This window comes from Notamacropus eugenii, chromosome 5, assembly GCF_028372415.1.
Source record: "Notamacropus eugenii isolate mMacEug1 chromosome 5, mMacEug1.pri_v2, whole genome shotgun sequence".
NCBI lineage: Eukaryota > Metazoa > Chordata > Mammalia > Diprotodontia > Macropodidae > Notamacropus > Notamacropus eugenii.
The window spans coordinates 81,695,606-81,720,430 of NC_092876.1; the positions used below are offsets into that span (position 1 = coordinate 81,695,606).

Consider the following 24,825-nt stretch of genomic DNA (forward strand, 5'->3'; position numbering starts at 1 on the left):
CCGATGTTTTAGGTCTGGGTTCCCTGACATTCAGCCTCTACGGCCAATGAGTGCTTGACTGGCGTCTGTCAAGCGCCTGCGATGGGGGGCGTAGAGAAGGCCACGCGCGTGCCCAGCCCTCGTGGTCCCGTTGGGGGATGGGCGCACGGATGCAGAAATCACAAACACGTGAGCGGAAGGATGGTAAGGAAGGGGACAGGGGCGCCCGAGGCCCTGGGCCTGACTTAGTGAATGCGGCCTTTTAGAGAAAAGATAAACGTCGCGTCTCGGAGAGGGAAGGCTGCCCAAGGGGGCGGGCAGCGGCCCAAGTGGGGGTGGGGAGGAAGGGGGCCGGGGCGGCACGAGGTCGTGGCTCGGGAGACTGCGCAGTCGCCACGTGCTGCGGGGGCTGCCGGGTAGAGCCCGGAGGATCCGGCCGACTTGAGAGGGAGTGCGACCTGCGCGTGCGCGCGCGCCCGCGACCGGAAGCTGCTACGGGGAGGAGGAAAGCAAGGGAAGGGAGTTGCGGGCACACGGGAAGTGACGTCTTTCCCGGCGCGCGGGGGCAGTCGTGGTGGTTACCCCACTTTTCCAGCCGTTGCCGGCTGAGGCCCAGGAGCCGAAACTTGAGTCCCGGTTCCCCCAGGCTCCGGCCCCCGACCTGCCGGCAGGATGGTGAAGCCCAAGTACAAAGGACGGAGCTCCATCAACCCGTCCACCGCCAGCACAAACCCGGGTACGGCCGCCGGGGAGACTTGGGGGAGGGGCGGAGGAGGCCCTTGGTACTGGGAACTGGGGAAGTGTGGTCACTTGAAGGGTGCTGGGGAGGGGCGAGTGGTCCCGGGGCCCTTGGCCGAGGGGTAGCCAAGCTCCCAGCCAGCGTGGGGTCGGGGCGGGGGGAGTGGCGGCGGGCTAGCGGGGAGTTTTGGGCAAGGCCCTGGATTGTCGACCCAGGGCTGAGTCGGGCCTTGTGAGAAACCTTGGACAAGTCACTCGCCTCCTATGACGAGTGGGGATGTGGGAGCCCGAAGTTCTGGTTTGGGCAAATCGCTCTCCGCACCTCAGTTTCTGTCTCTGTAAAATGGGAGGAAGGTGGGTTTGATGACTTCGGGGGGCATTCTCAGGTCTAAATCTATGAACCCGTGTTCCGGAGTCCTCGGCTTAACCATCTATTAGGTGGGAACCCTTGGAGCTGATGATCTCCAAGGTTCTTTGGATGTAATGGTATCTGACGTTTGTTGTATCAATGCTGTATATTGTATCAATGGTGTATGTTGCGTCAATGTTGCCTCAGTGGCCTTGTGGGGACGTAGGATTTCATTGGTGTGGGAAATTAGCCTGTCTTTTGCAGCCTTGGAGAGCTGCAGCCGGGGTCTCTAGGGGCCAAATGATTCACCTGCTTTTACACAGTAAGGTTTCAGAGGTGGGACTTGAGCATGTTCTTCCTGACGTCTGACTCTAAAGAATTCTAAAGTATTCAGTTTCTTCAAACCATAAGTTTAGACTCTAGGTGGGTAGAAGTGGAACAGCATATTTGAAGCAGCAGCAGCACATGTGGGCATCTCTAGGTTGTGACCTGAGTAGATTGCTGAGGGCAGGACTTTGGAAGTGTTGACTAAGATCCCTAGCTTCCTTCTTGTTGAGTTTTAGGGGGTGGATCATTGGATACAGTCATTTACGTTTCCAGCTGGAGGATTTGACAGAAGAAGTAGAACCGGTGTGTGCAAATTGCAAAGGCAGGTTTTGGCTGGATGTAAGGAAAAACTTCCTAACAATCAGAGCTGTCCAGAAGTAATGTTGGCAGCATCAAGAGGTAGTATTCCTCTTGGGTGGAGATCACTAAGCTCTGATTTGAAGACCTTGGATCATTGAAGTAAAAATTGAATGACAGTTTGTTGGAGATGCTGCAGAACACATTCCCATTCAGATACAGGTTGAACTAGATGATCTCTGAGGCGCCTTCCAAATCCCAAATTGTGACTTTCAATCTGTAAGTTAGATGGGCAAGCAGGAATAGCTGATGTTTTAGCTGCCTACATTTGACAATGGCTTGCACCTACTTTGGATTTAACCAACTCAATAGGAAAAATACAGTAGATTTGGTCCCTAGCATCATCTCCTTTCTTAGTAAGAACTCAGAAGTTACAGAGACATGGATCATATAAAGCAAGAGATTATGATGTTTACTGTTGTAGTAAACTTGGTGGTTTTCACTTGTCATATTAAATTTGTTTACTCCAAAGACTGTAGAAGCTACAGTTGTAGCATGGCAGCCTCTTTGGAAGAGTTTGTCCATGAGTGCAGCTTCATTTCAATTATAAAATCTTGAGTGAGCACTGGAAAGGAACTTAAAGACCATTTAAATCCAACCACCTCATTTTTGCAGATAAGACACAGTTCAGACCCAGAGATGGAAAGCAGCATAAACATTTTACAATTTTTTAGTACGTTTTTAGATGTCTCGTACATTTTTAGATCTAAAATGTTAATATGTTCTTAGAAATGTAAACTTTAAGAAAAGCTGTATAATTTGGAACTGTGACCTAAATATTTCTAAACTGCGTACCTTTTGACCTAGCAATACCACTGTTAGGCATGTACTCCAAAGAGATCAGAGAAAAAAGAAAAAGGACCTGTATGTACAAAAATATTTATAGCAGTGCTTTTTGTGGTGTCAGAGAGCTAGATACTAAGAGGTACCTATCATCTGGAGAATGGCTGAACAAATTATGATATATAAATGTAACTTCTATAAGAAATGAGGGAAGAGAGAGTTTCGGTGAAACTTGGTAAGATTTATATGGACTGATGCAGAGCAAAGTGAGCAGAACCAGTAGAACAGCTATACTATAACATCAGCATTGTAAAAAACAAACAACGTGGAAAGACTTAAGAATTCTCATCAGCAAAGTGATTGATCAGAATTTCAGTAGACCAAGAATGAAGAATGCTACTCATCTCCTGACAGAGTAGTGATGGACAAATAGGCAGAATAAGACAAGCCATTTTGGATAGGGCCACTTTGGGAATTTGCTTTGCATAGCTATACTTATTTATTTTTTCTTTTTCTTAACCATGAAAGGGATAAAAAATAAATGCTTGATATTTGACAAAAGTAAAATTTAATGAAGAAAAAAAGACTATACTTGAAGAGTTGGTGAGTGGAGTAAAACTAAGAAAGATAGTAAAGTATATTTTTCTGCAGATTTTATAGAGAGTAGATGTTTCAATTTCAGAACTTACTGAAGGTGGGGGAATGAACAAGATGACCTTTGATGGTTCATTTATTCAAAGTGTTTTATTACTTTTTAACACTAACAGTATTTAATGACTCTGGAAATCCCTTATTTCTTGTCTTAAAGAAGTAATGTAAGCTAGAGATGACCAAACAGAAAACAGTACATTGAAGATACTTAAATCAGAAATAAATATTACTCTAAAGGACTTAAAAGCAAATTAACCCCTTTGATTACATTTTTAAAAAACCTTTAGAAGTTTTCATCAAGTGTTAATAATTCAGTTCATTGAATATTAGAGCAGAAAAAGATCATAGAAATCATATAACCCAGCTCCTTTATTTCATAGTTGAGAAAATAGAGATCTTTTTAGGGCGAAGGCTCTTCACCTTCTAAATAAGGTGCCATGGGCCACTTTGGCAGTCTGATGAAACCTAGGAACTCCTGCTTTAGAGTCATGTAATATTTGTTTTTGATTCTAATCTGAGAAACTTCTAAATTTAAGTTAGAATTCAGTGAAAATAAATATGTAATTTTTTCCCATCCAAGTTCCTAGACACCCACCCCCTTATATCTAGCAAATGATTTGTATATCCCAAGTTAAAAATCCATGATTTAGGGGAACTAACTGATTTGCATGAGATTATACAGCTAGTTAATAGGGGGAAGGGAAAGGAATAAACATTTCTACAAAGCCTGTCTACTATGTGCCAGGCACTGTGCTAAGTACTTTATAAATATTATCTCATTTGAGCTTCACAATACCCCTCCCATGTAGGTGCTGGTATTATCCCCATTTTATAGTTGAGGAAACTGAGGCAAAAGTTGGATTGACAGGTCTCCTAACTTTTCAGTTCAGTGCTTTTGGAGAGTTTTCCTCAGATGCTATTTCTTAATTCAGTCTATATTTTGGAATGCAATAGAGGGGTTCTTAGAGATTACTTAGCCTACCTCTATTGGACGATAAGAAGGTGATTTAATACTAGAAGGAATGGAATTTAAGAATCCTAGAAAGGAACAAGATGCATCAATTAATGCAGTGTATTTTTTAAAAAGTCGTTCAGCAAAGAAAATAGAGATTGTAGGATGAAAATTTTTATTTCAAAGAAAAATAATACACACACACACATACTCACACACACATATACTGATATGCATGGTCTTTCTTGTTTTAAAGAGGCATAGAAACCATTGCCAGGCTAGTATTTGCCTTGCTCATTATTACATACTTTTTAGTTGAGGAAACTGAGGGAGTAAATGGCACTATTAAACAGCAGATCAAGGTTTGAAGCAAAAGTTGTTTTATGTCATGTGACTTTAAATAATGATCATTTCATGACAGGGTATTAGTCTAAAAGGAAAGCCAATCTTTTGAGAGGATGAGACTGCTGTTTCACAGAAATGTTCAGTTGATTTATCTGGTTGTCAGGGTATGAGAGATGACCTGTTAGTTGAGTAGTATGCCATTTAACTTTTTTGTGTCTTAGATCGAGTAAAAGGAGCTGGTGGTCAAAACATGCGGGACCGTGCAACAATTCGGCGCCTTAATATGTATCGGCAAAAAGAAAGAAGGTGAGCTGTTTTATATTAATTATATCTTTACCAAACCTTAGTGCTTTAAGTAAGCCATGTTTTGACATAAATAAAATCTGTAGGTTTTAAAGAATTACTTTGAAAACTTTCTAGGTTTATACTGTCATGGTATTAAGTTGGAGGGTAATAAATATCTTTGCTAATGGTCTTATAGGTAAGAGTTTGTTAACTGCCAGATTGAAAATTCGTTTTCTTTTAACAGAGAATGTGGAAGTATTGTTTTAAAACAGCCCAAACCCCTCCTCCTTTCTGCCCTCTTAATATCAAATTTTAAAATGAAAAAAATTCTGACACTTGGAAAATAGTGACTGTGATTCTGCTGAGACAGCCTTTACTACGGTGACTTGCTGAGGGTGGCATTTTACTAGCTGGTCCTAATTTGTTTGATAATTAGATTCTCTGTCCATTCTTTAAAAATGCATTATAACCAAAATTTTGATTAAATCAGTCTGCCTTAGTCACTCATTTTGCAATTTGGTTTAGAATTTTGAGTTTTAGCATAAGTCAGCCACTGCTTAAAATTCATTTAAACCAGCTCAGCCTGTACCAAAAATATTCAATTATGTGATTTTTTTCCCCTGCCTTACCCTCCAAGTATACAGATTATAAATCAGCATTGTTGACTACTTATCCAAGAGAAATCATTATTTGCTGCTTTCTCACAAATGGATGTGTAAATGACTTTTTGACCATCTGATTCAGCTGAATGAGACACTTTTAAATGACTGAAATCTTTGTTGTTCATTTAGCTTTCAAAATCAAAGATTCTTGGGTCATCAGTGAATCATACTTTTTCATTGCTATTTGACTTTATATCACCAACCAAAATGTATTTCTTCAATTTAGAAACCGTCGTGGTAAAGTAATTAAACCTCTTCAGTATCAGTCATCAGTGGCTTCTGGCACAGTGGCAAGAGTGGAACCCAATATTAAATGGTTTGGTGAGTATTTGTATTGTCCACCTACCATTCCATTTGTTTTATGAATAATGCATTCAATGCTGAAAAGAGTAAAAATACTCAGGGTCTCTGATAGCAGTAAGTATTTAATTAGATAGCATAGTTCAGGGACCCCTAACTAGTAAGGATAGTGATATATGATTGACTTTGAGTGATGATGGTAGTATTCAACTTCAGCTTATTATTTCAATACATGATTGTTGCTAATTACTTAAGTCTTCCAGAAACACATCTTTAATGACCTGAAGAACTTTTAAAACCTTTCTGGTTTCTGGTTGACTGGAGAAATTGTTGTTGATTTAGGCCCATGAGTATGGTATTACTTTGACAAATAGACTTTGACCATGTTAGTCAAAAAATTGTTTAGTGTAAAGTTCCTTCAAAACTCCTCTTTTTTTGGATTGACTTCATACTGACAGTGTTGGCAGTAGCATCTCATTGATGACTTTCAGTGAAAGGATAGTCCAGTCTTGAGTTTCAAAGCTTCATTCAGGTTCCATCTTGAAACTCTACCCTCATTATCATACTTCCTGCCTCTTAGTGGTGTTTTTTAAGCCATTACTTAGCACATGGAATACTACCGACATAGTCAGACTTCTTCATGTGTGGAACAGCAGATATCCCTAATAATTCCCAGGGTGCCTCGTGTGTGGCTTTAGAAGAACCTTGGCCTCTTATAATGGGAAGCCTCTTAACATAACAGAGCAGGCTGTAGAAAATTCTTTTCTGGGCTTTGAATTCTCTAGTTATGCATTTATATTGCAGAAAATGGATTACTTGCATAGATTTCTGAGAATTTATGACTTACAAGATAATTGTCCAAAGGAAGTTTAATGTTTGACTTTGTTCCCTTGCATGGATATATTGATTTACAACATCTTGTTAACAGCACTTAGTAATTCTTCCAAGCCTTCTCAACTTGAGGATAGTAAACGTAACATTGTACTGAACCTCTACTTGTTTCATGCTTATTGGCCTGCTTCTGATTGAGTGCCAGTTCCCTTGCCAAATCTTTCAGAAAGGAAATTGTCAACCCCAACTCCATTCAAAAGGATGTTTATTTTCTAGTTTCATCCCCACTGATGTTTTCCTCTGATGTCTCATCATAGTGTGGAAGGGGCTGAGCCATAGGTTCTTGTAGGCTGTGCCAACAGAATTCAAGTTCTGGCAAGGCTTACTAAGCTATAAAGCCTTATGTGAACTCAGGGACAGACTACTACTTCAGAATTAGCCTGGTTAGGAGAAGCTCCACTGGGAAGTTGACCACCAGGTAATGAATGTTTTTGGCCACAGCGATTTAGATCTCTAAACCATAGATTTGTAAGCCCAGTCAGTAAAGGGAGTATCCCCAGGAGGAGAAATAGAAGATCTTTTGAAATACTGAGATTAGGAGGCTAAAACTCATTATTTGGCCAGTTAATGAGTGAGCTATTGTTAGAGAGTGAGTGGGGGGAAAGGTTTTGTTTTTTTTTTTAACTTTATCTTCTTATGGCTAAAAGCAGAAGTAGATGGGCACTTTTTTTCTTCCAGTATTTTTTTGCTTCTGTTAGGTGCTCCATACATAGTCATTAAGTTTATTGAATGGCAGATATTTAAGGAGTGGGAATTTAAAAATCTGCCATTCACAGTAGCATAGCCATTATATTAAATTGAACCATCCTTCATTTATGAAACAGGAAATACACGTGTGATTAAGCAGTCATCATTACAGAAATTCCAAGAAGAAATGGAAAAAGTTATGAAGGATCCATACCAAGTTGTCATGAAGCAAAGCAAATTACCAATGTCTCTCCTCCATGACCGAATCCAGCCTCATGTAAGAATGTGATCTCTACCTTGTATGGAAATGAATTAGGTCTGATAAATCCATCTCTGCAGATTTCTTTCTTCTTAAGAGGATAAGGGAATTTGATTTAGTAGTAGGAGTATTTTTAGTTTTCTTTTATTATCACCTTCAGGACTAAGTAAGTTGTTTTGATTTTGTGAGTGGGGTATTCTTTTTGTCATCTCTGACTTCAGTGTTTTGGGCTAGATATACAGCCTTGTTTCATTCAGAGAATAATTACATCAAATGTCCAGATGTAAGTAGAAGGAAGGTTGGTTTGGGTAGGATTTGGTTTTTTGTTTGTTTGTTTTTAAAGAAAACAAAATTTGATAGAGGAAATTGTGTTGAGTTGGATTGAGTACATTCAGGTTCCATAAGTTTTGAATTAGGCTGCATTCAGGTGAAGATACTCTCTTTTAGATGGAAAGTGAAAACCTAAGCTGGCACTTAGATGTGACTGACATGTCACTGAACCAGAGAGATGGACTAGTTTACACATTTGTACTTGCTTTGAACAATAGTTCCTAGAAATGTAGTTACAGGTTCGATTCAGTTCAGTAAAGGGGGAAGAGAGGTGGCACATGAGTTCAAAAAAAGTGTCTCTTTTTAAACAAAAAAAGAATCAAAGATTGGTTATTCCTTCAGATGAGTTCTTCAGAGAAACATACCACTATAATTCATGAGCCACAGACAAGTTGCTATTTACCTTATGGTATCCTAACAGTAGTCATTTAAAATGAGATTGAATCTAGCTTATGAGGAAAGGAACAAAGAAGTTTTATTATAGGCTAATGACTTTCTCAATCCTTGTCCTTTTTGTAACTTTTGACACTGCTGACCATCCCTATCTCTTGAAAAGTTATTCTTTTCTCCTTGGGTTTTCATGACATTGTTTTGCCCTGATTTTCCTACCACTCGTTATTCTTACTTTGAGTTGGGTATAACCCAGGACTCTGTTCTTGTCTTTCTCTTCACTCTTTCTTTGTCATCTCCTCAGTTCCCATGGTTCATTTGTCATCTCTGTGCAGACAAATACCAGAGCTATCCAGCTTCTTCTAGTCCAAATCATGAACTGCTTCCTGGACATTGTTGTCTGGATTACCGAAAAGCATCTCAAACTTAGCATGTTCAAAATAGAACCTCACGATTTTTTCCCCAAAATTCTTCCCTTTTCCTAACTTTGCATATTTTATCAAGGGCACCACTCTTTGTAGTTACTCAGGTTCACAACCTATGAACCATTCTCAGCCTCTTTTCTCCCTTCATTATCCATATCCAAGTCTGTCAATTCTGCCTACCCAACATTTGTTGCATCTATTTCCTTATCTCAACTCACACTCATTGGTCTACCACCCTAGATTGGGCCTTCATCACCTCTTGCCTAGACTTGGAGTAAACTCTTGTTTGGTGTTTCTACCTCACACCTGTCCCTTCAGGCTGCCCAGTTGATGTTCTTAAAACACAGGGCTGATCATATCACCCTCCCTTCTGCTCAGGAGGCTTCAGTGGTTCCTGACTGCTTCTAGGATAAATGATAAAATCCTCTGTTGGCTATTTAGAGCCTTTCACAGTCTGGCTTCAACCTGTATTTCTGGACTTGTCATTTCAAGTCACGTTTTACTCCCTGCCATACTCTTATGTTACAGCTTCTTTGCTATTCCTTGTAACATTCTGTCTCCTATATAGGAGCCTCTGCACAGTCTGTCTCCCCACATCAGAAATGTTTCTCTTTGCCTCTGCCTCTAAGAATCTTCAGTTCCATTTAAGGCTCAGTTTAAGAGCTAGCTCATTCCCTCTTCCCCAGCCTGAAACTTCTGTGTGTGTGTGTTTTTTTTGCATTTGTCTGTGCATATGTTATTCACCCCCAGCAAAACATAAATTCCTTGAAAAAGAGTCTGCTTTGATTGTCCTTATGTCCACAACCCTTAGCCCACTGTCTGGCACATAGTAGGCACTTATTAAATGCTTGTGGAATTGACTGAGTTGTTGCCCATTCCAAATATTCCATTTTGCTAAAACATTTGGCCTGTATCAAGAGAGTATCAAGTGTCATTGGTACACCTAGTGCTTAGTGCACTTTGTACACTCCTTTATCCTCGAGGCAGTCAGGAGCTGCTTCAGCTGCCTGAGCAGGAGGGAGGGTGACTTGATCATATAGCTCTAGGAGCATTAGTTGGGCAGCTATGTGGAAGATGGATTGGATGGGAGAGTTAGGCAGTAAGGACACCAGACAATAGCCAGGGCAAGAGGTGCTGAAGATCCGATCTGGAATGGTTACCAGTGAGTCTGAGTTGGGGAAGGGGACAGATACAAGAGACGTTTATGTTGTGTAGGTAGAATTGATCACTTGCATGTTGGGCAATGAGAGAAGTGAAGAGACTGAGGATGTCTCCTAGGCTATAGGAGGCCTGGATTATCTTACTCTACCCTGATAAACAATATTTTCTTATTTTTCTTAAAAAACAAAACAAAAAAACCCATACCTTCAATTGAACAATTTCAGTAAAACGTTAAGTGACTACCATATACATACAGTTCTCATTTTATATAAGTAAACCATTCACAGACCTCTACATAAAACATTTTTTAAATAATGTGAATTTGCCTGAGGACATGGGAAGGGAGTGAGGGAGAAAGGAAGAGGCTGTGCACTGGCACATGGTTGAAGGACATATGGGGGCCAGGGACAATGAAAGCAGGGGGAGGAATACTCAGGGGCTGGGCCAGCTAGAACTGAGAGGAAGAAAATGCAGGGGACAGATTATATGGGAGCCAGACACAGACAGGAGAGAATGGACAATTCACAAGGGCTGAGGACAGACATATGGTAGCTAAGCTCAGATGGACAGAAGATAGACATGTGGGGACCAGACACATGGGTGGGTGGAGCAGGGCAGAAATCTCTTCTCCTTGTCAGAGGTCTCAAGCCAAACCCCCCCATCAGGCTGTAGCAGTGGTCTCTGTCCATGTGTGAATTGTTCTTTTTTTCATGAGGAGGGATTTTTTTTTGGTGGGGGAGTGTGGTTGGAGGGTATGGAGCACTGGGCTGAAGAGCAGAAAGAGAGCACAGTACTGTATAGCAAAGTTAACATAGGTGTTTTTTGTTCTTTCGGAGTATGAATTTTTTTTCAGAATTCTTTACATAATGTGAATTTACCTAAAGTGACAACTGTCTGTATGAGAAACTGCTAGGCTTTGGGAATACAAAGATGCAATAAGACAGTCCATGTCTTAGGAAACAGATTGCTGTCTATAAAAATGTTCTAATGATTGCATTTCCAAATGATTACAGTTGAGGTGCCCTCGCAATTTAGCAGTATTCATTGTTTAGTGCTTATAAAAGAACCCGAAATGATGAGCAGAAGACGGTTTGTGATGATATGCGCTCCCTGCTACTAACATCCTGTTACGTGATTGATCCCAACCAAAACAGTCACTTTCATCCTGCTTCAAAAATTCCTATGCCTGTAACCTCTTTACAGACACATCAAGTTTTAGTTAGTATCAGGTTTCTTTTATCACATCTAAACTATTATTTTGGTCTTTTGCTAGATGTTTTTCATCTGGAAAACTTTCCATGTGTATTTAATAAAAATGTTACCTAAATTAGGGAAAATGTTATCTGAAACTAAAATGCATCTTACAAAACAAGCAATTCCTTTTAGCCATGAAAGAAATGAACTTCCAAGAAAAAGTTGGCATTTACAGTTGGTTTAAAAAAAAACACAAATTTGAGTATGATTGTTCTTGACAAAATCTGTGAATTTGGCGAGTTTTGTGCACTTGTTTTTAAACCCCCTCCCAAAAGTGATCGGAAAGATAAGTTAATTTTCATCATTGTAGCTTTAATTACATTTGACTCAAGTTTATGATAAACGAAATAAAGCAGAATTTTTGGCTGATCTTACAGAACTATTCATATTTGCTTTGATTATTTGTGTTCCTTTGGTATTTCTCCAATGAAGCTTAGAGGACTTCAGAATGAAAGAACTCATTCTCCCTAATTAAGCATTTCTGATTTAAAGTCATGTTAAAACTGTTCTTTTGTAAAGGAATGCAGAAAGCCTTTTCAATGTAGGTTGCAATTTTTTGTTCTTTCTTCCTACTTTCATTAGTTTTTACTCTGATATATTTCTTTCTAGCACTCCAAAGTGCATATTCTTGACACAGAAACTTTTGAAACAACATTTGGCCCAAAGTCACAGAGGAAGAAACCTACTCTCTTTGTGAGTGACATGCAGTCTCTTCTAGAAAATGCAGAAGCCTCAACCAAGACTTACGACCAAAAGAAAGATCGTGACCTGGTAACAGAAGATACTGGTGAGAGGTAAGATACTAGATGAAGGAATTAAAAGTAGGAGCTAATGGGTATGGTTGGTTTTTTTCTTTTTATTCAGTTCTAGAAGCTGGGCCCATGCCTCTTTGAAGATCTCCTTTCCTTTTTTTCAACACAAATTCACTCCTTGTCTTAGACAAATTTACATTTTTTAAAATGTAGTAAAGTGAAGTGAAAAGAGTGCTAAACTTGGAATTGGGAACTCCCTACAGACATTTTCCCACTTATAAAATGAAAATAATCCTATAGAGGCATCTTAGTGTCATGGAAAGGACACTAGATTGCAAATTAGAGCATCTGGGGCTGAATCCCAACTCTTTTACTTACTCATGTAACCTCTTGTATAACATGTATGAGGAGGTTGGGCTAGATAACCTGCAGGGTGTCTTCAGTTCTCATACTGTGACCAAACCTCATACGGTTGTTGTGACTTTGTCACCACAGAGCAGAGACTGACCTTTTTGCTACCACCAATACCAGCTACTGACTGTCACCCATGGGCTGCTTCCATCTTTGCCCTTATTCAGGAAGGCAACCCCTGGAGATGTGGCTTAGCCACTGCTCCTTAGGGTGCTACAGCCACACCTGTGGAAGATCCAGAAAAGAAAGCTCTTGCTATCAAAGTCTCTGCCATTATCAAGTGGTTCAGAATGAGAAACTGCTAAGATTTTTGTGACTGGAAATGACATTATGTTGATAAATTACTATCTGCTTTTCCGTTGTATCCTGAGGACCATGGGACCTTTCCATCTGACTTGGAGCTGAAACCTTCCATATGTGTTACATCTCCCATTAGAATGTGAGCTCCTAGAGAGCGGGGATTGTCTTACTTTTCTATTTGTTGTATTGCCAGCATTTAGCACAGTGCTTTACACATCAATCACTCAATAAATGTTTTTTTCATTCATTTAGGGAGAGTCCATGTGCTTCATTGTTTTGAACACAATGTCAGGTATTTTAGAGGAAGGTCCCCCCAGCACCTCAGGTGGGGTCCCCTGTGGGGAACATATAGGAAGACATAAATAAGAATTACATAGGAAAAAGAAATCATGGATGGATTAATTCATTAGAGGGAGTTATCTACAAAAGTATCTGAAAATTGCCTCTATGTACTCTCTCCCCCTTTTTGAAGCTCAGATAAGATAATTATCACTATAAGCTGTATTAAGCTCTACAAATAAAAAGGTGATAGTATTAATAATAATATTAGAAATATATGGTAAAGACTTAAATTCAGGCTGTGCCAATTTTCTGTCATTTCCTGGGTCCTGTTTGCATTCAGTCCATCATCACTGATTGACAAACAGTTTGACCTGATTGATCAAACCAGGTCAGTGGTTTGATCTTTTTTTTTTTCTTTTGGTATGTATGTTTCAAGCATCGTTTTCATTAAGTTGAGAGCACTCTACTGTTTCAGTTGCTTAGCTGTGTCCTTTCTTATTTAGGAATGAAGCGCAAGAGGAGATATTTAAAAAGGGACAGTCCAAACGAATCTGGGGAGAGCTCTATAAGGTAAGATCATTTCAAAGCTTCCTTGGTACTGGGTTTCTTTGGCATAACAGATCTTCTTTGAGAAAGGTGATTTTAATTTATTGAAGCAAGGGGAACATACCCCTCCCCTACCTATACTCCCACCTCCTTATGAATTTGAGTGCAGCCAAGTAAGTGAAGGACAAGCAAATGCAGCTCTTTCTCTTTTTGGTGTCGTGTTACTCATAAACTGCTGACAGTCATCATCTAGGAGAATTGGAAGTGTGCTATAGCCAAGATTTGATTGGAGTATCTGCTATAATGATAACTTCTATTTGAATTTATGTGATTATAGAATCTTAGGTTAGAACAGGAAGGGATTTTAGAGATTGTCTAATTCAGTCCCTTCATCACAGATGCATAAACTGAGTCCTGAAGAGGTAAAGTAACTTGCCCATTGTTACCCAGTGGTAAGACTTGAAGTCAGTTACCCTTTTTAGATGGTTGAGTTTATCTTGCTTCTTACCCAGAAAGCAATAGTTTTTTATACATATGTGTGTGTATTTGTATATGTATGTGTACATATGTTTATTTCTGTACATACATGGTCATAGATATACATATATTGGCATGTTCAGACAGATCTAATGCTTTATCTGAGAGTGTAGATGCTAGAAACTGTTTGGGAATAACACTGGCTCCCCTAATTTGAACTCATAATTACAGTTTTAAAATTTTTATAGGCTCAAATTATTAACTTAATAATGAGTCATTTTAAGGAATTAAGAAAAGGAGCTTTGTTTGGTAATGCGCTGGAATTGTACAGTAAGACTAAATACAGACAGATTAACCAATTTTCTTTTTAAGAACTCTCTTATTGATATCTTTTGTTTTTGTATCACCTTCGTTTCCCTCTTTCCACCCTTCCCTAAAGAGCCGTATATTACAGCAAAGAGTAAGAGTAAAAAGGAATCATTTTAGTTCTTCTACGCAGCATGACTAAGGTGAAAATGTATCCAATAAGAGTGTATGTGTAGAACTTATATAAAATTGCATGCTGTCTCAGGGAGGGAGTAAGGAGGTAGAGGGGAAGGAGGGGAAGAAATCTAAGTTATATTAAAGTGATTGTAGAACACTGAAAACACAGTAATAAAATAAAATGGAAATAAAGTGAAAAAAAGTGAAAAAAGTGAAAACTAAAAAGCGTGCCTTGTTTGACATTATATGAAGCGTTCCATGATTTCTGAAGAAAGCGTTCGGTTTTTTATTGTATTTACATTTGTGACATTTACATTATCATAGTCATTGTCTCTGTTGCATATTCTCTAATTTACATCAGATTAAACCATTTCTATTAATCCTGAGAGAGAGTTATTTAGTAAACTACAAAAAGTGAAAAGTCTTTGAGGGTACCATTTGACCATGAGAATAGGTGGCAGTTATATGTCTGCTTGTTACCCACCCTCCTCCCTTACAAAGCTGTCACAGTTTTACTTTGGGTGCAAAAATGGCACCTTTCCCTGTTGAATTTTGCTGTTATTCTGTGGAGAGCCATTTTTGCTTTTTGGGATTTTCAGGTGATCGACTCATCAGATGTTGTAGTACAGGTTCTTGATGCCAGAGATCCAATGGGCACGCGCTCTCCTCACATTGAGACTTACCTCAAAAAGGAAAAACCCTGGAAACATCTCATTTTTGTTCTTAACAAATGTGACCTTGTCCCAACTTGGGCAACAGTAAGTATAAACCAGCCCTCTATCCAGGGATCTTTATGGTGTCTCTTGCCATAACAATATGTAATTTTTGAAAAAAGTTAATGTTTTGGGGGGCATTTGTTGGAAGTATTACTGATTTAACATGTATCTGTCCTCTTTTAGTCCGAGTGATGCTGTTGTAAACATGACCTATTTGTGATTAGAGTGATAGAAATGAGAATTGCACTGTTTTCCTGAGGCTGTAAAAACTAATAACAGTAAAAGTCACCTGACATCATCATGGATCCCTTCGTTGTTTTTAAAGGCCTTTGACACATGGGCTCTCGTTTAATCCTTTAAGCAGTTCTATGAGGCTTGAAAGTCATATGCTGTTGTTCCCATTTTTTATGTGAAAGAATTGATGTTTAGAGAAATTATGACTTACCAGAGCTCCAGTCTCCTCATTCCTAATGAAATGCTCCTTCCATCATCCCATGCTGACTCTTGTGGGAGGGGACAACTCATTCTGGTGCTCCCAGAGAGTGGTAGATAGGCAGGCCTTTTCAGGAGACAGCCATCACAATCACTGGTCTGTTTCATATTTTGTTAGTTTCATTTAGCTAGCATTGAAGGCATTTCTAGAATATTGTTTTGCATTTATAAAACAATAGACAAAACATTAACTGTATATTTGAAAAACAATCCTGAAATTCAAGCTCTGATCTTGCCCTGTACTGTAAATAAACAAGTTAGAGTTATGGTTTTCTATTCAAGTCTGCTAGTTTACCGGCATCTCTTTTCTCTTTAGAAACGATGGGTTGCAGTCCTCTCCCAAGATTATCCAACACTTGCCTTTCATGCAAGTCTCACTAACCCCTTTGGCAAAGGAGCATTCATACAGCTTTTACGTCAGTTTGGAAAGGTAATAAGATGTGATCTGTATCTCTTGGAGTAATTTTGTGTGATACCCGTTAGTTGAGTTAAATTGAATATTTTATAATGGTGCTCTTCATGGAAGAGTGGCTATCCCCAATGCATATTTGGTAAGGAAGCAAGTAGTCAAAGGTAAATAGTGTACAAATGCCTTTTATCTAAGTTTCTCAGATCTAGTTTGCCTTGAGAGATAAAGTGTGGTCTAGAAATTCCAAAACTATTTTGAGTCATTCTTCTTTGGTGTTTGGGGTCAGAGATGAATGTGTTAAGTACTGAAAGGGAAGTCTAGTGAGTTGGTAGTGGGATAGACATATGAGTGCTTCTAAGGATTCTCTATCAGGCCCAGTGAAATGTCAGTGGCTGTTTCTCTCCTTATGTTGATGACTAATCCTTTCTCTGTGGTGTTATGTTGGATTTTTTAAAGTAAATTTTTAACCATAAAGATTTCCTATTTATTCCTGGGTTTCACGACCTACATATTTTTAAACTTAAGACATACATGTAATTTCACATAGAAGACAAAGCAAATTCTTTGACTTATTTAAAATCTATGTTTCCACTTGGACATACACAAATGCTTTTCAGTGTGACTCCTCTGTAATCCTGACCATACTAATTTTATGAATTCTTGTGGCTGAAAAAATGCATCACCTAGTGGCCAGCACTCTGGTGATAATCCTTCTCAGCCTTATTTAAAATGAGTCTCACTTACCTTACTTGAATACTGTTGAACTTTCCCAACTTGAAAGATGACCCACTTCTCTTCCCCTTCCTCCCCTATCCCATATATGTTTTATTGTTATTATGGGATCTTGGATTGAAAGCTGGAAGGTCCTCCAGAGGCTTCCAGTTCAGCCACCTCATTACCAGTAGGAACCTTGTTTTACTTCTGCAGTGATAAGGTATTGGGATAGGTCTTTGGTGGAGCATAGATAATAAGTAAAAATCACGGAAGGTTAAGGTTTAAGATTTTTTAATTGTGTATATAAATGTTTTTCTAACAGTTGCATACTGACAAGAAGCAAATTAGTGTGGGATTCATTGGCTATCCAAATGTTGGCAAGAGCTCTGTGATAAATACTCTGCGTTCCAAGAAAGTTTGTAATGTGGCTCCCATTGCAGGAGAAACCAAGGTAGGTAGGTCTGTTTGAAAAGGGAGTCTTGTGGTCATATATCTCTACCACAAAAAAGTGGAGATTGCCTAGATCCCTGGGGACTTGTGTCATTTTCTGAGTGAACCTGCTTTGGAGGGTTTAGCCTTGTAGACTTAGTTTGAGAACAAGAAATAAGGACGAGAGGTCCAGCTTGTTGGTGTTCTGAGTTTTTGCATATTTTGATAAAAGTTCAAGGGCATTTTATAGGTCAATGTGAAGCTTTGGCATCATCAGGTACATAGCATTCATATTTGCCTGTTTTTAATTTTTCTTAATCCTGCTTTCTATGTCAAAATTTAGCCTAAGAAAGTGTCTGAATTTGGGAAGAAAAACACTGCCATTTCTGTGTCTAGGTTCTGGCCATTGGGGGTACTGGCCTTGCACACAGGGTGTTTGGAGAGCAGCTTTCTTCTTCAAGAAGGGAGAAAGGGCAGGTTTGCCATTAAGATTTCAGCACTTTTAAAAAGCAGAGGAAGGTTTACTTCTGAAATGGTTAGAAATTTTTGTTAGCATCATTTTTATTCTCTTAGGTTATAGAAACTTGTTTACTCAGTGGAAGTGTCATGTGTGTAGCACATAGTACAAGACATAATTGGTAGATGGGGCAGCTGGCTGGTGCAGTGGATAGAGTACCGAACTCAAAACAGCTCATCTTCCTAAGTTCAAATCCAGCCTCAAACACTTACTAGCTGTGTGACCCTGGACAAGTCACTTAACCCTGTTACCCTCAGTTTTCTCATATGTAAAATGAGCTGGAGAAGGAAATCGCAAAGCACTCCATTATCTCTGCCAAGAAAATCCCAGATGGAGTCACCAAAATTGAGACATGACTGAACAACAACAATTGACGTGTTACTCAGAAAGTTGCTATTCTTTGGGTCTCACATAAGGGTATATGGGATCAATTGCTTGTTAAGGACCAGCTCACTACTTAGGAAAAGGAAGGTTTCTGACTTTTTGGTCTGTCTTCAGGTCTGGCAGTATATCACATTGATGCGTCGGATATTCCTTATTGACTGTCCAGGTGTGGTTTACCCTTCTGGGGACTCTGAAACGGACATTGTGCTGAAAGGAGTGGTGAGTGTTTTGGTCACATTTATTTATGACCTTTGGAGAGAATTCTGTGAGCAGTTCTTTGGATGACTTTTGCTTTACTCCCACAAAAATAGTTTGAGGTCTGTACATGATGCTGAGCAGGACCTCCTACTTCACTTTTCCCTGTTCGAGGAGTGGGTGAAATCCTTGGCATCTCAGGTCAGCATTGTCCCACAAAGGATTTCTTAGTTTAAACATAGGATCTAGAAAGAAGCTGGACCTGTGTTTATTCTGGGCCTGTGTTCATACTTGTGGGTTTGAAGAGTTGAGTCATTTTGGAGTCTAGCTGTATCCTTACTTATTTCTGAATGTAACCAAAACCAGTAAGTGTTCCTTTTAGCCTTTAAAGGTGTTTGTGACTATACATCCTGTCCACTCTTTCGTCATTAAACTTCTGCAGTCCTGCAGGATTGGCAGGCTGCAGGTGCCTAGCAGGAGGCACCAAGGGAAAGGCACATAGCTGGAAGTTTATGATAGAACACAATTGATGGCATTTTGTCCTTAGGGTAGCTCTCAGCAATGTAGGCTCTCATCTGGTGGTTGAAATCTTTTAGCAGCCTCAACATTGAATGTGGTTTGAACAACAGAAGGTCTTGCCTTTCCTTTTTCCTTCACCTCTTTGCCATCCTTCCCTCATTGCTAGATGTGCTTCTTGATTCATGGTCCTGATCATACATCCTGCCGCTGCTTGGCACTCCTCAATCCTTATTCTCCATTGAGTACAGTTCAGACTCGTTTACCTGAAATTCAAAGGCCCCTCAATCTGGCACCACCTTAACCTCCCAGCTTGTTCTCACTTGACTTCTCTGATCCTGTGGAAAGAGTACTGGATTGGGAGGTGGAGGACTTAAGTTCAGTTCCTAGCTCTGCCATTTACTGTCTATGACCCTGGTTGGAGAAGTCATTTAACTTCTTATAACTTAAATTCTGTATCTGTAAAAGGAAAGGTTTGGACTAGATCAGGGGTGGGGAACCTATGGCCTCAAGGTCACATGTGGCCCTCTAGGTCCTCAAGTGTGGCCTTTTGACTGAGTTTTACAGAACAAATCCTTTTATTAAGGGGATTTTTTCTATGAAGTTTGGATTCAGTCAAAGGGTGGTACTTGAGGACCTAGAGGGCCACATGTGACTTGGAGGCTGCAGGTTCCCTACCCTTGCACTAGATGACCAAAATCTATAATCATGTGTATTCTAAGTTCAGCCAAACTAGACCACTCACTGTCTGTCCTGTATAACCTCTGCTTTGCTGCCACTATGCTCAGAGAATATCCTCCTGGTACTTACTGAATTCTTAATCATCCTTCAAAGACCAATTTTAAAATTACCTCCAGAAGACTTTCCCCAATTTAATCTAGTTGGTGATAATTTCTTCCTACTTTGGATCTCATTTTGCTATATAATATTTATGAGCATATTTTTTAAAACATATGTATGCTAATTACTGTAAGCTCCTTAAATCAGGTACCATGTCTTATTTAAGCTTTCTCTTCCCTTGAGGGCCTAGCACAGTGCTTATTCTGTAGGGTCTCATTAGGGTTTTTTAAACTTTAACTGGGTTATGTTTTTAAGAACTATGATAAAACTTGCAAGCATCAATTTCTTTATTATTTTCTAGGTTCAAGTTGAAAAAATTAAGAGTCCTGAAGACCATATAAGTGCTGTGCTTGAAAGAGCAAAGCCAGAATATATCAGTAAGACATACAAAATTGATGATTGGGAAAATGCTGAAGACTTCCTGGGAAAGTTAGCCTTCAGAACTGGAAAGCTTTTAAAAGTAAGTAGGAATGTCCCTAAAGTGTAATGTTCTATCTGGTAAGACCAACTTCTGTGTGCTTAAATAGTGTGATATAGAAATTAATTATGTGATCAGTAATAATGAAGCTGAAAGTGAGGTCTCTGTAGGGGAACTGATGTACTGCCTTTCTGGGGGCTGGTTTTGTTTTCTGTCCCTGATGGAAATCTGTTATGTGACTTTTCAGGGTGGAGAGCCTGACCTGCAGACTGTGGGCAAGATGGTTCTCAATGACTGGCAAAGGGGCCGAATTCCTTTCTTTGTCAAGCCACCCAATGCGGAGCCTCCGTCAGCGTCCCAGGTACCAGTGAGGTAGAGACAACACTGGGGTGGGTAGGTAGGTAGGTAGATAGATAGAGAGACACTGGGGAACCTTGGTACTGACTTACACGCTAACCTCCTCTGCTGCATTCACCTGGTGTTTGATTTCATACTGTAATTTCACCTGTACAGTTTCTGTGGTGCTGTGGGCTCCACTCACCTTTCCTAGTCCGTTAGAGAACTAGCATTTGGAGTTAGATAAACAAATAGCATGTGGCTAAGTTTGGAATGGGTCTTGAGGGATTATTGATGACAGGTATTTGCTGAGAATATAATTGTTATGGTACATGTAATTTTTGTTAGGGAAAAAAATCTCAAAAACTTTGATTTTCATAGTGCTCCCAGGCTTTTAAAGTGTTTTACATTCATCATCTCATTTGAACCCCAAAACATCACTATGATATATGTACATACAGGGATTATTCTCATTTTACACGTGAGAAAACTGAGACTTAGAGAGTAAAAGGGACTTACCTGTGGTCATGGAACCACTGAGAGGCTTGAATTGACAGCCCTGCATCCTCTACATCACACCCACACTATCTCACTTATGTAGAGGATGTGAATGGATCTAAACGTGCTGATGTGACAAGTTCAGATGAAAAACTCTTTTTTGATTTGGCCCGACTGAAGACAATGGAAGATGCCCTTGACTTTTCTCTTGCTGAATTCTGAAGGACCTTGTGTTCACGTTTATCCCCTTCTTTTCTTGGCTCTTCACTGCCCTCATTAGCACTTTGCTTTTCAGACATGTCCTGAAAAATCTCTTGCTGCCCCCAAGATAACATCATATTTCTCTCTTGCCTTTTACTGCTCTGCCTCCTGATTTAGGGTTTTGTACTGTCTCCCTTCTGATACTTAATTCTACCTCCTAATCACTTCCCTTCAAGCTGATGATGTTCCTGCTTCTCACCAATAATCTCAGTTGCCAAGTAATAGGTATCACAGGATTTTTAGGTTAAAGGGACCTTAGAGATTATATGCAGCATCTAGATGGATAGAGAGGTGGGTTAGAAATCAGGACAACCTGAATTCAAAACTGGTCTCGGGTATTTAGTAGCCTCAGACACTTACTAGCAGTGTGACCCTGTGAAGGTCACTTAACACTGTTTGCCTCAGTTTTCTCATCTGTAAAATGAACTGAAGAAGGAAATGGCAAACCACTCCAGTATCTTTGCCAAAAAAACCCCAAATGGGGTCAAGGAGAGGTAGACATGACTGAACAATAATAACAAAGAGATCTTCTACATCCCATTTCCCTCACATACTCACACCATTTCCATTACTTTATTTCCTCTTCTCAGATACTTACTGAAAGCCTGAATCCTTGACTTTGTAATCTCTCACTTCATTCTACCTCTGAGATTGCATTCCATGTGTTGAGAACCTAGTTTTCATGTTGTAGTGTTAAATCCATGTTCTCCATTAGAATGTGAGCTCCTCGAGGGTAAGGACCACGTTTTTGCCTTTCTGTCCCGAGCACTTTAGCACACTGCCTAGTACATGATAAGCACTTGACAAATGCTTGTTGACTTGTATTGGGTTAGACTACTTCTGTGCCAAGACTTTGGATTTGGAGTATTTATGGGGTCTTCAGTGTCCAGAGAAAAGGCAGGCTTTAGATAGAGATTCTGAAGGCACAGTCTTCATTCTTAGCTTTTGCTTTTTCTTTCTCTTTGACATTAGTTCCCAGCATCTTCAGCTGTTTCAGTAACATCACCCCATGAAACCAAGAAGGAAGAGGGGGAAAGTGAAGGTCAGGAAGCCACGGCTGTGGCTGAAAGGAACGAGGAGGAGAAAGAAAGCAATGACACAAATGCTGAGATGAGAGAGCTCCTGGCCCGTGTTCGACAGAACTTTGGCAAGATCAATGTCGTGCCTCAGTTTACGGGGGAAGATCTGGTCCCTGTGGAGATCTCAGACAGTGATGGAGAATTTGATGACTCCTTTGGAGAGGAGGAGGAAGCGGAAGAAGACCAGCTCAAGGAAGAGCAGGAGGAGTTAAAGCAGGCATCCCAGGGAGATGTAGAAATTGGCACCAAAGCAGTTATTAAAGCTCTGGATGAAAAAATTGCTAAGTACAAGAAGTTCTTAAGCAAAGCCAAAGCCAGAAAGTTTTCAGCGATCAGGTAACATGTCACGCATCTGAAAACTGCATTTTGGGTGTGAGGCCTGCTTTGCTTCCCAGGTTATTATAAGGTCCTGGGACAATATATAGATTAGAGTTCACTGTTATCTCCAAATAATAACAACATGTTAATAACATTGTTAGCTGAGTTACAGAGGCTTACTTGTTTGTTCTTCAAGTATAGAAATAATTAGGGTATTTCTTTTTATTGACAGCTGAGCTTTCCTAATGCGTTTTTCTTTAGCCAGATGAGATTGCGGATGTTATTGTCTTTGTTATATGATGAGAGGCCCTGGTCTCTGAGTCGTTTCATTGCTTTCCTTTCTTGTAGAATTCCCAAAGGATTTAGTGAAAAGGTATTTTCCAAATCTGAACCCAAATCCAAAGAGCAAGATGATGTAGAAGATAAAGGTAAAGTAAAAGTCTTTTAAACTTGGTTCTGAAACTGAACCTAGCATCATAGCGTAATGAACTGGGCCTTGCTTTTGTAGTGAGAAGGCATCCTTTGTTCTCTCTGGCTTTGACTTGTGGCTCTGACACTCACTTACTGGGTGACTGTGGGAGTCACTTAATCTATCAGAACTGTAGATCCTTCATTGTCATTTTGTGAAGAAAATGTTTGATAAATTTTAAAGAAGTATGAAAGTTTGAGTTATATATTATGATTTCCATGTAATAGTAATAATAAAGTTAGCTTCTATATTTTGTCACTGGATATTTTTCCTTATGCACACTGAAATTTCCTGAAGTGTTTATTACTGATGAACAATCAGCCTTCTCTTCATCTAAGGATATTATCTTAACTTCAGTAGCATATTCACTGAGATCAAATGGAAAATGCAAAGAAAGGTTTCTAATTTCCTTCATTGAGAAGAGTCCAGTGTTATTCCCAAGTCAGTCATTTAGTGCTATAGTAGTCCTGGAGGCCTGTAGTCTGTATGTTCAAGTTACCATTCCTTTTTCAGCTCATACCAAGAAAGGAAAAAAGAGAAAGGCACATGAAGAGGAGGAGCCTGAAGATAAGTCTCCAAAGCTTACATCGAAGGCAGTAAGTTTTCTCCATCTTCCTGTACCTTAGGTGCATGTTATGAAGACCACAGTGGGAACCCTCATAGCCTTAATGTGACTTTTTGAAATCACTAGCCTATCAAGGAGTCCAACTCTGTCTTTGTGACCACTGTCTTAGTAAGTAAGCTTGGAGGTGACTGTCCTAGATGTAGATTAAGTTGCCAAAACAAGGCATGATTAAATTCACATCTTCTGGTGGTTATAGAAGGCTGCTCAGGAACATCCCACTGACCAGAAAGAGGTGTCCTTTTTGTAGCTTTCCTGATTTGACTCTTGACCTTCTTCCTTCTTGCAGCGAAGGCGAGCTGATCGGCAGATGAGAGCCAAAAAGGTTGGGGTTCGCTACTATGACACTCACAACGTGAAAAACAAGAACAGGAACAAAAAGAAGACCAGTGACTCGGGGGGACAGAAGCATCACCACAAACAGTTCAAACGGAAGCAGTAACATTTTAATTGGTTTATTAAAATTTATAAAAATAATTAGTTGTGTTCATTTTCTTCATACACAGTTTGCATTTCTAAGACCACATTGCTGCTGTTCTGACATTAGAAATCACTCACGTGTACTTGAGAAAACATAGAAGGAAACACTGCTATCTTGACTAGTTAAAGTCATATTTAAGAGATGGAAACCTTTGAGATTTTTAGGGATATTTTAAATATCCCTCTGAGTCCTGCCAAGAGGTAGCTTTATCACAGTACTTAGCTGGCAGATGCACAGGAAGAAGGGTTGTCTAATCACTGTTTTGTTAAATCAGAGAGAGTCTTGCGAAATAGAATATTTTCGAGAAATATTTTATGTAGCCTAAACTTGAGATATAGCAGCATGAACTTGAAGAGCTCAAGGTGCTGGATGGTGGGTCCAGAATTTGGGGTTCAGTTTTCAGTGAACAGAGTGCTGTGGATACTCAGAGCCCATGCACATTCTTGTAGCAGAATCTGAGAATTGTCCAGTGCTAGGGAGGCACAACACCTTTTCTGAGTCTAAGTGGTGAACAAGTAGTACCTGCTTTAATGGAAGCAAATAGTTGCTGCAGAATGTAGCCCTTTTTCAAGCAAATCTCCCCATCTCAAGAGTAATGAGTGGGATTCTGGGTCCCCCTCCTGGCAGGGAGGCCCACTTAAACTAGTGAGGTTCCTTCTCCAACTCCTCTTGGTGCCAGTCTCCATAAGAGCAAGTGCCTGTAGAGCCTGCCATGTTGAAGTCTTTGCCATGCTACTTGGGAGAATTGGTTTGAA

At 39.8% G+C, this 24,825-nt stretch overlaps 1 protein-coding gene across 1 annotated transcript; it reads left to right on the forward strand.

The window, feature by feature from the left end:
- The first annotated feature begins 344 nt into the window (after window positions 1-344).
- On the forward strand, window positions 345-24,066 carry GNL2 (G protein nucleolar 2). The gene is made up of 16 exons (XM_072610008.1): window positions 345-715; window positions 4,703-4,787; window positions 5,655-5,749; window positions 7,444-7,583; window positions 11,735-11,919; window positions 13,374-13,440; window positions 14,976-15,134; window positions 15,901-16,014; window positions 17,030-17,158; window positions 18,152-18,256; window positions 19,890-20,048; window positions 20,254-20,367; window positions 22,074-22,516; window positions 22,847-22,926; window positions 23,481-23,563; window positions 23,879-24,066. The coding sequence occupies exons 1-16, from the start codon at window positions 652-654 to the stop codon at window positions 24,029-24,031; spliced, it is 2,175 nt and encodes a 724-aa protein (XP_072466109.1). The 5' UTR covers window positions 345-651; the 3' UTR covers window positions 24,032-24,066.
- The last annotated feature ends 759 nt before the right edge of the window (window positions 24,067-24,825 follow it).

Bases quoted from the DNA above. Each gene is read 5' to 3' on its own strand.
- GNL2 (XM_072610008.1), top strand. From the start codon at position 652: ATGGTGAAGCCCAAGTACAAAGGACGGAGCTCCATCAACCCGTCCACC. The intron at 5,750-7,443 runs GTGAGTATTTGT...TTTATGAAACAG, and splicing joins ACCCAATATTAAATGGTTTG to GAAATACACGTGTGATTAAG. The intron at 15,135-15,900 runs GTAAGTATAAAC...TTTTCTCTTTAG, and splicing joins TTGTCCCAACTTGGGCAACA to AAACGATGGGTTGCAGTCCT.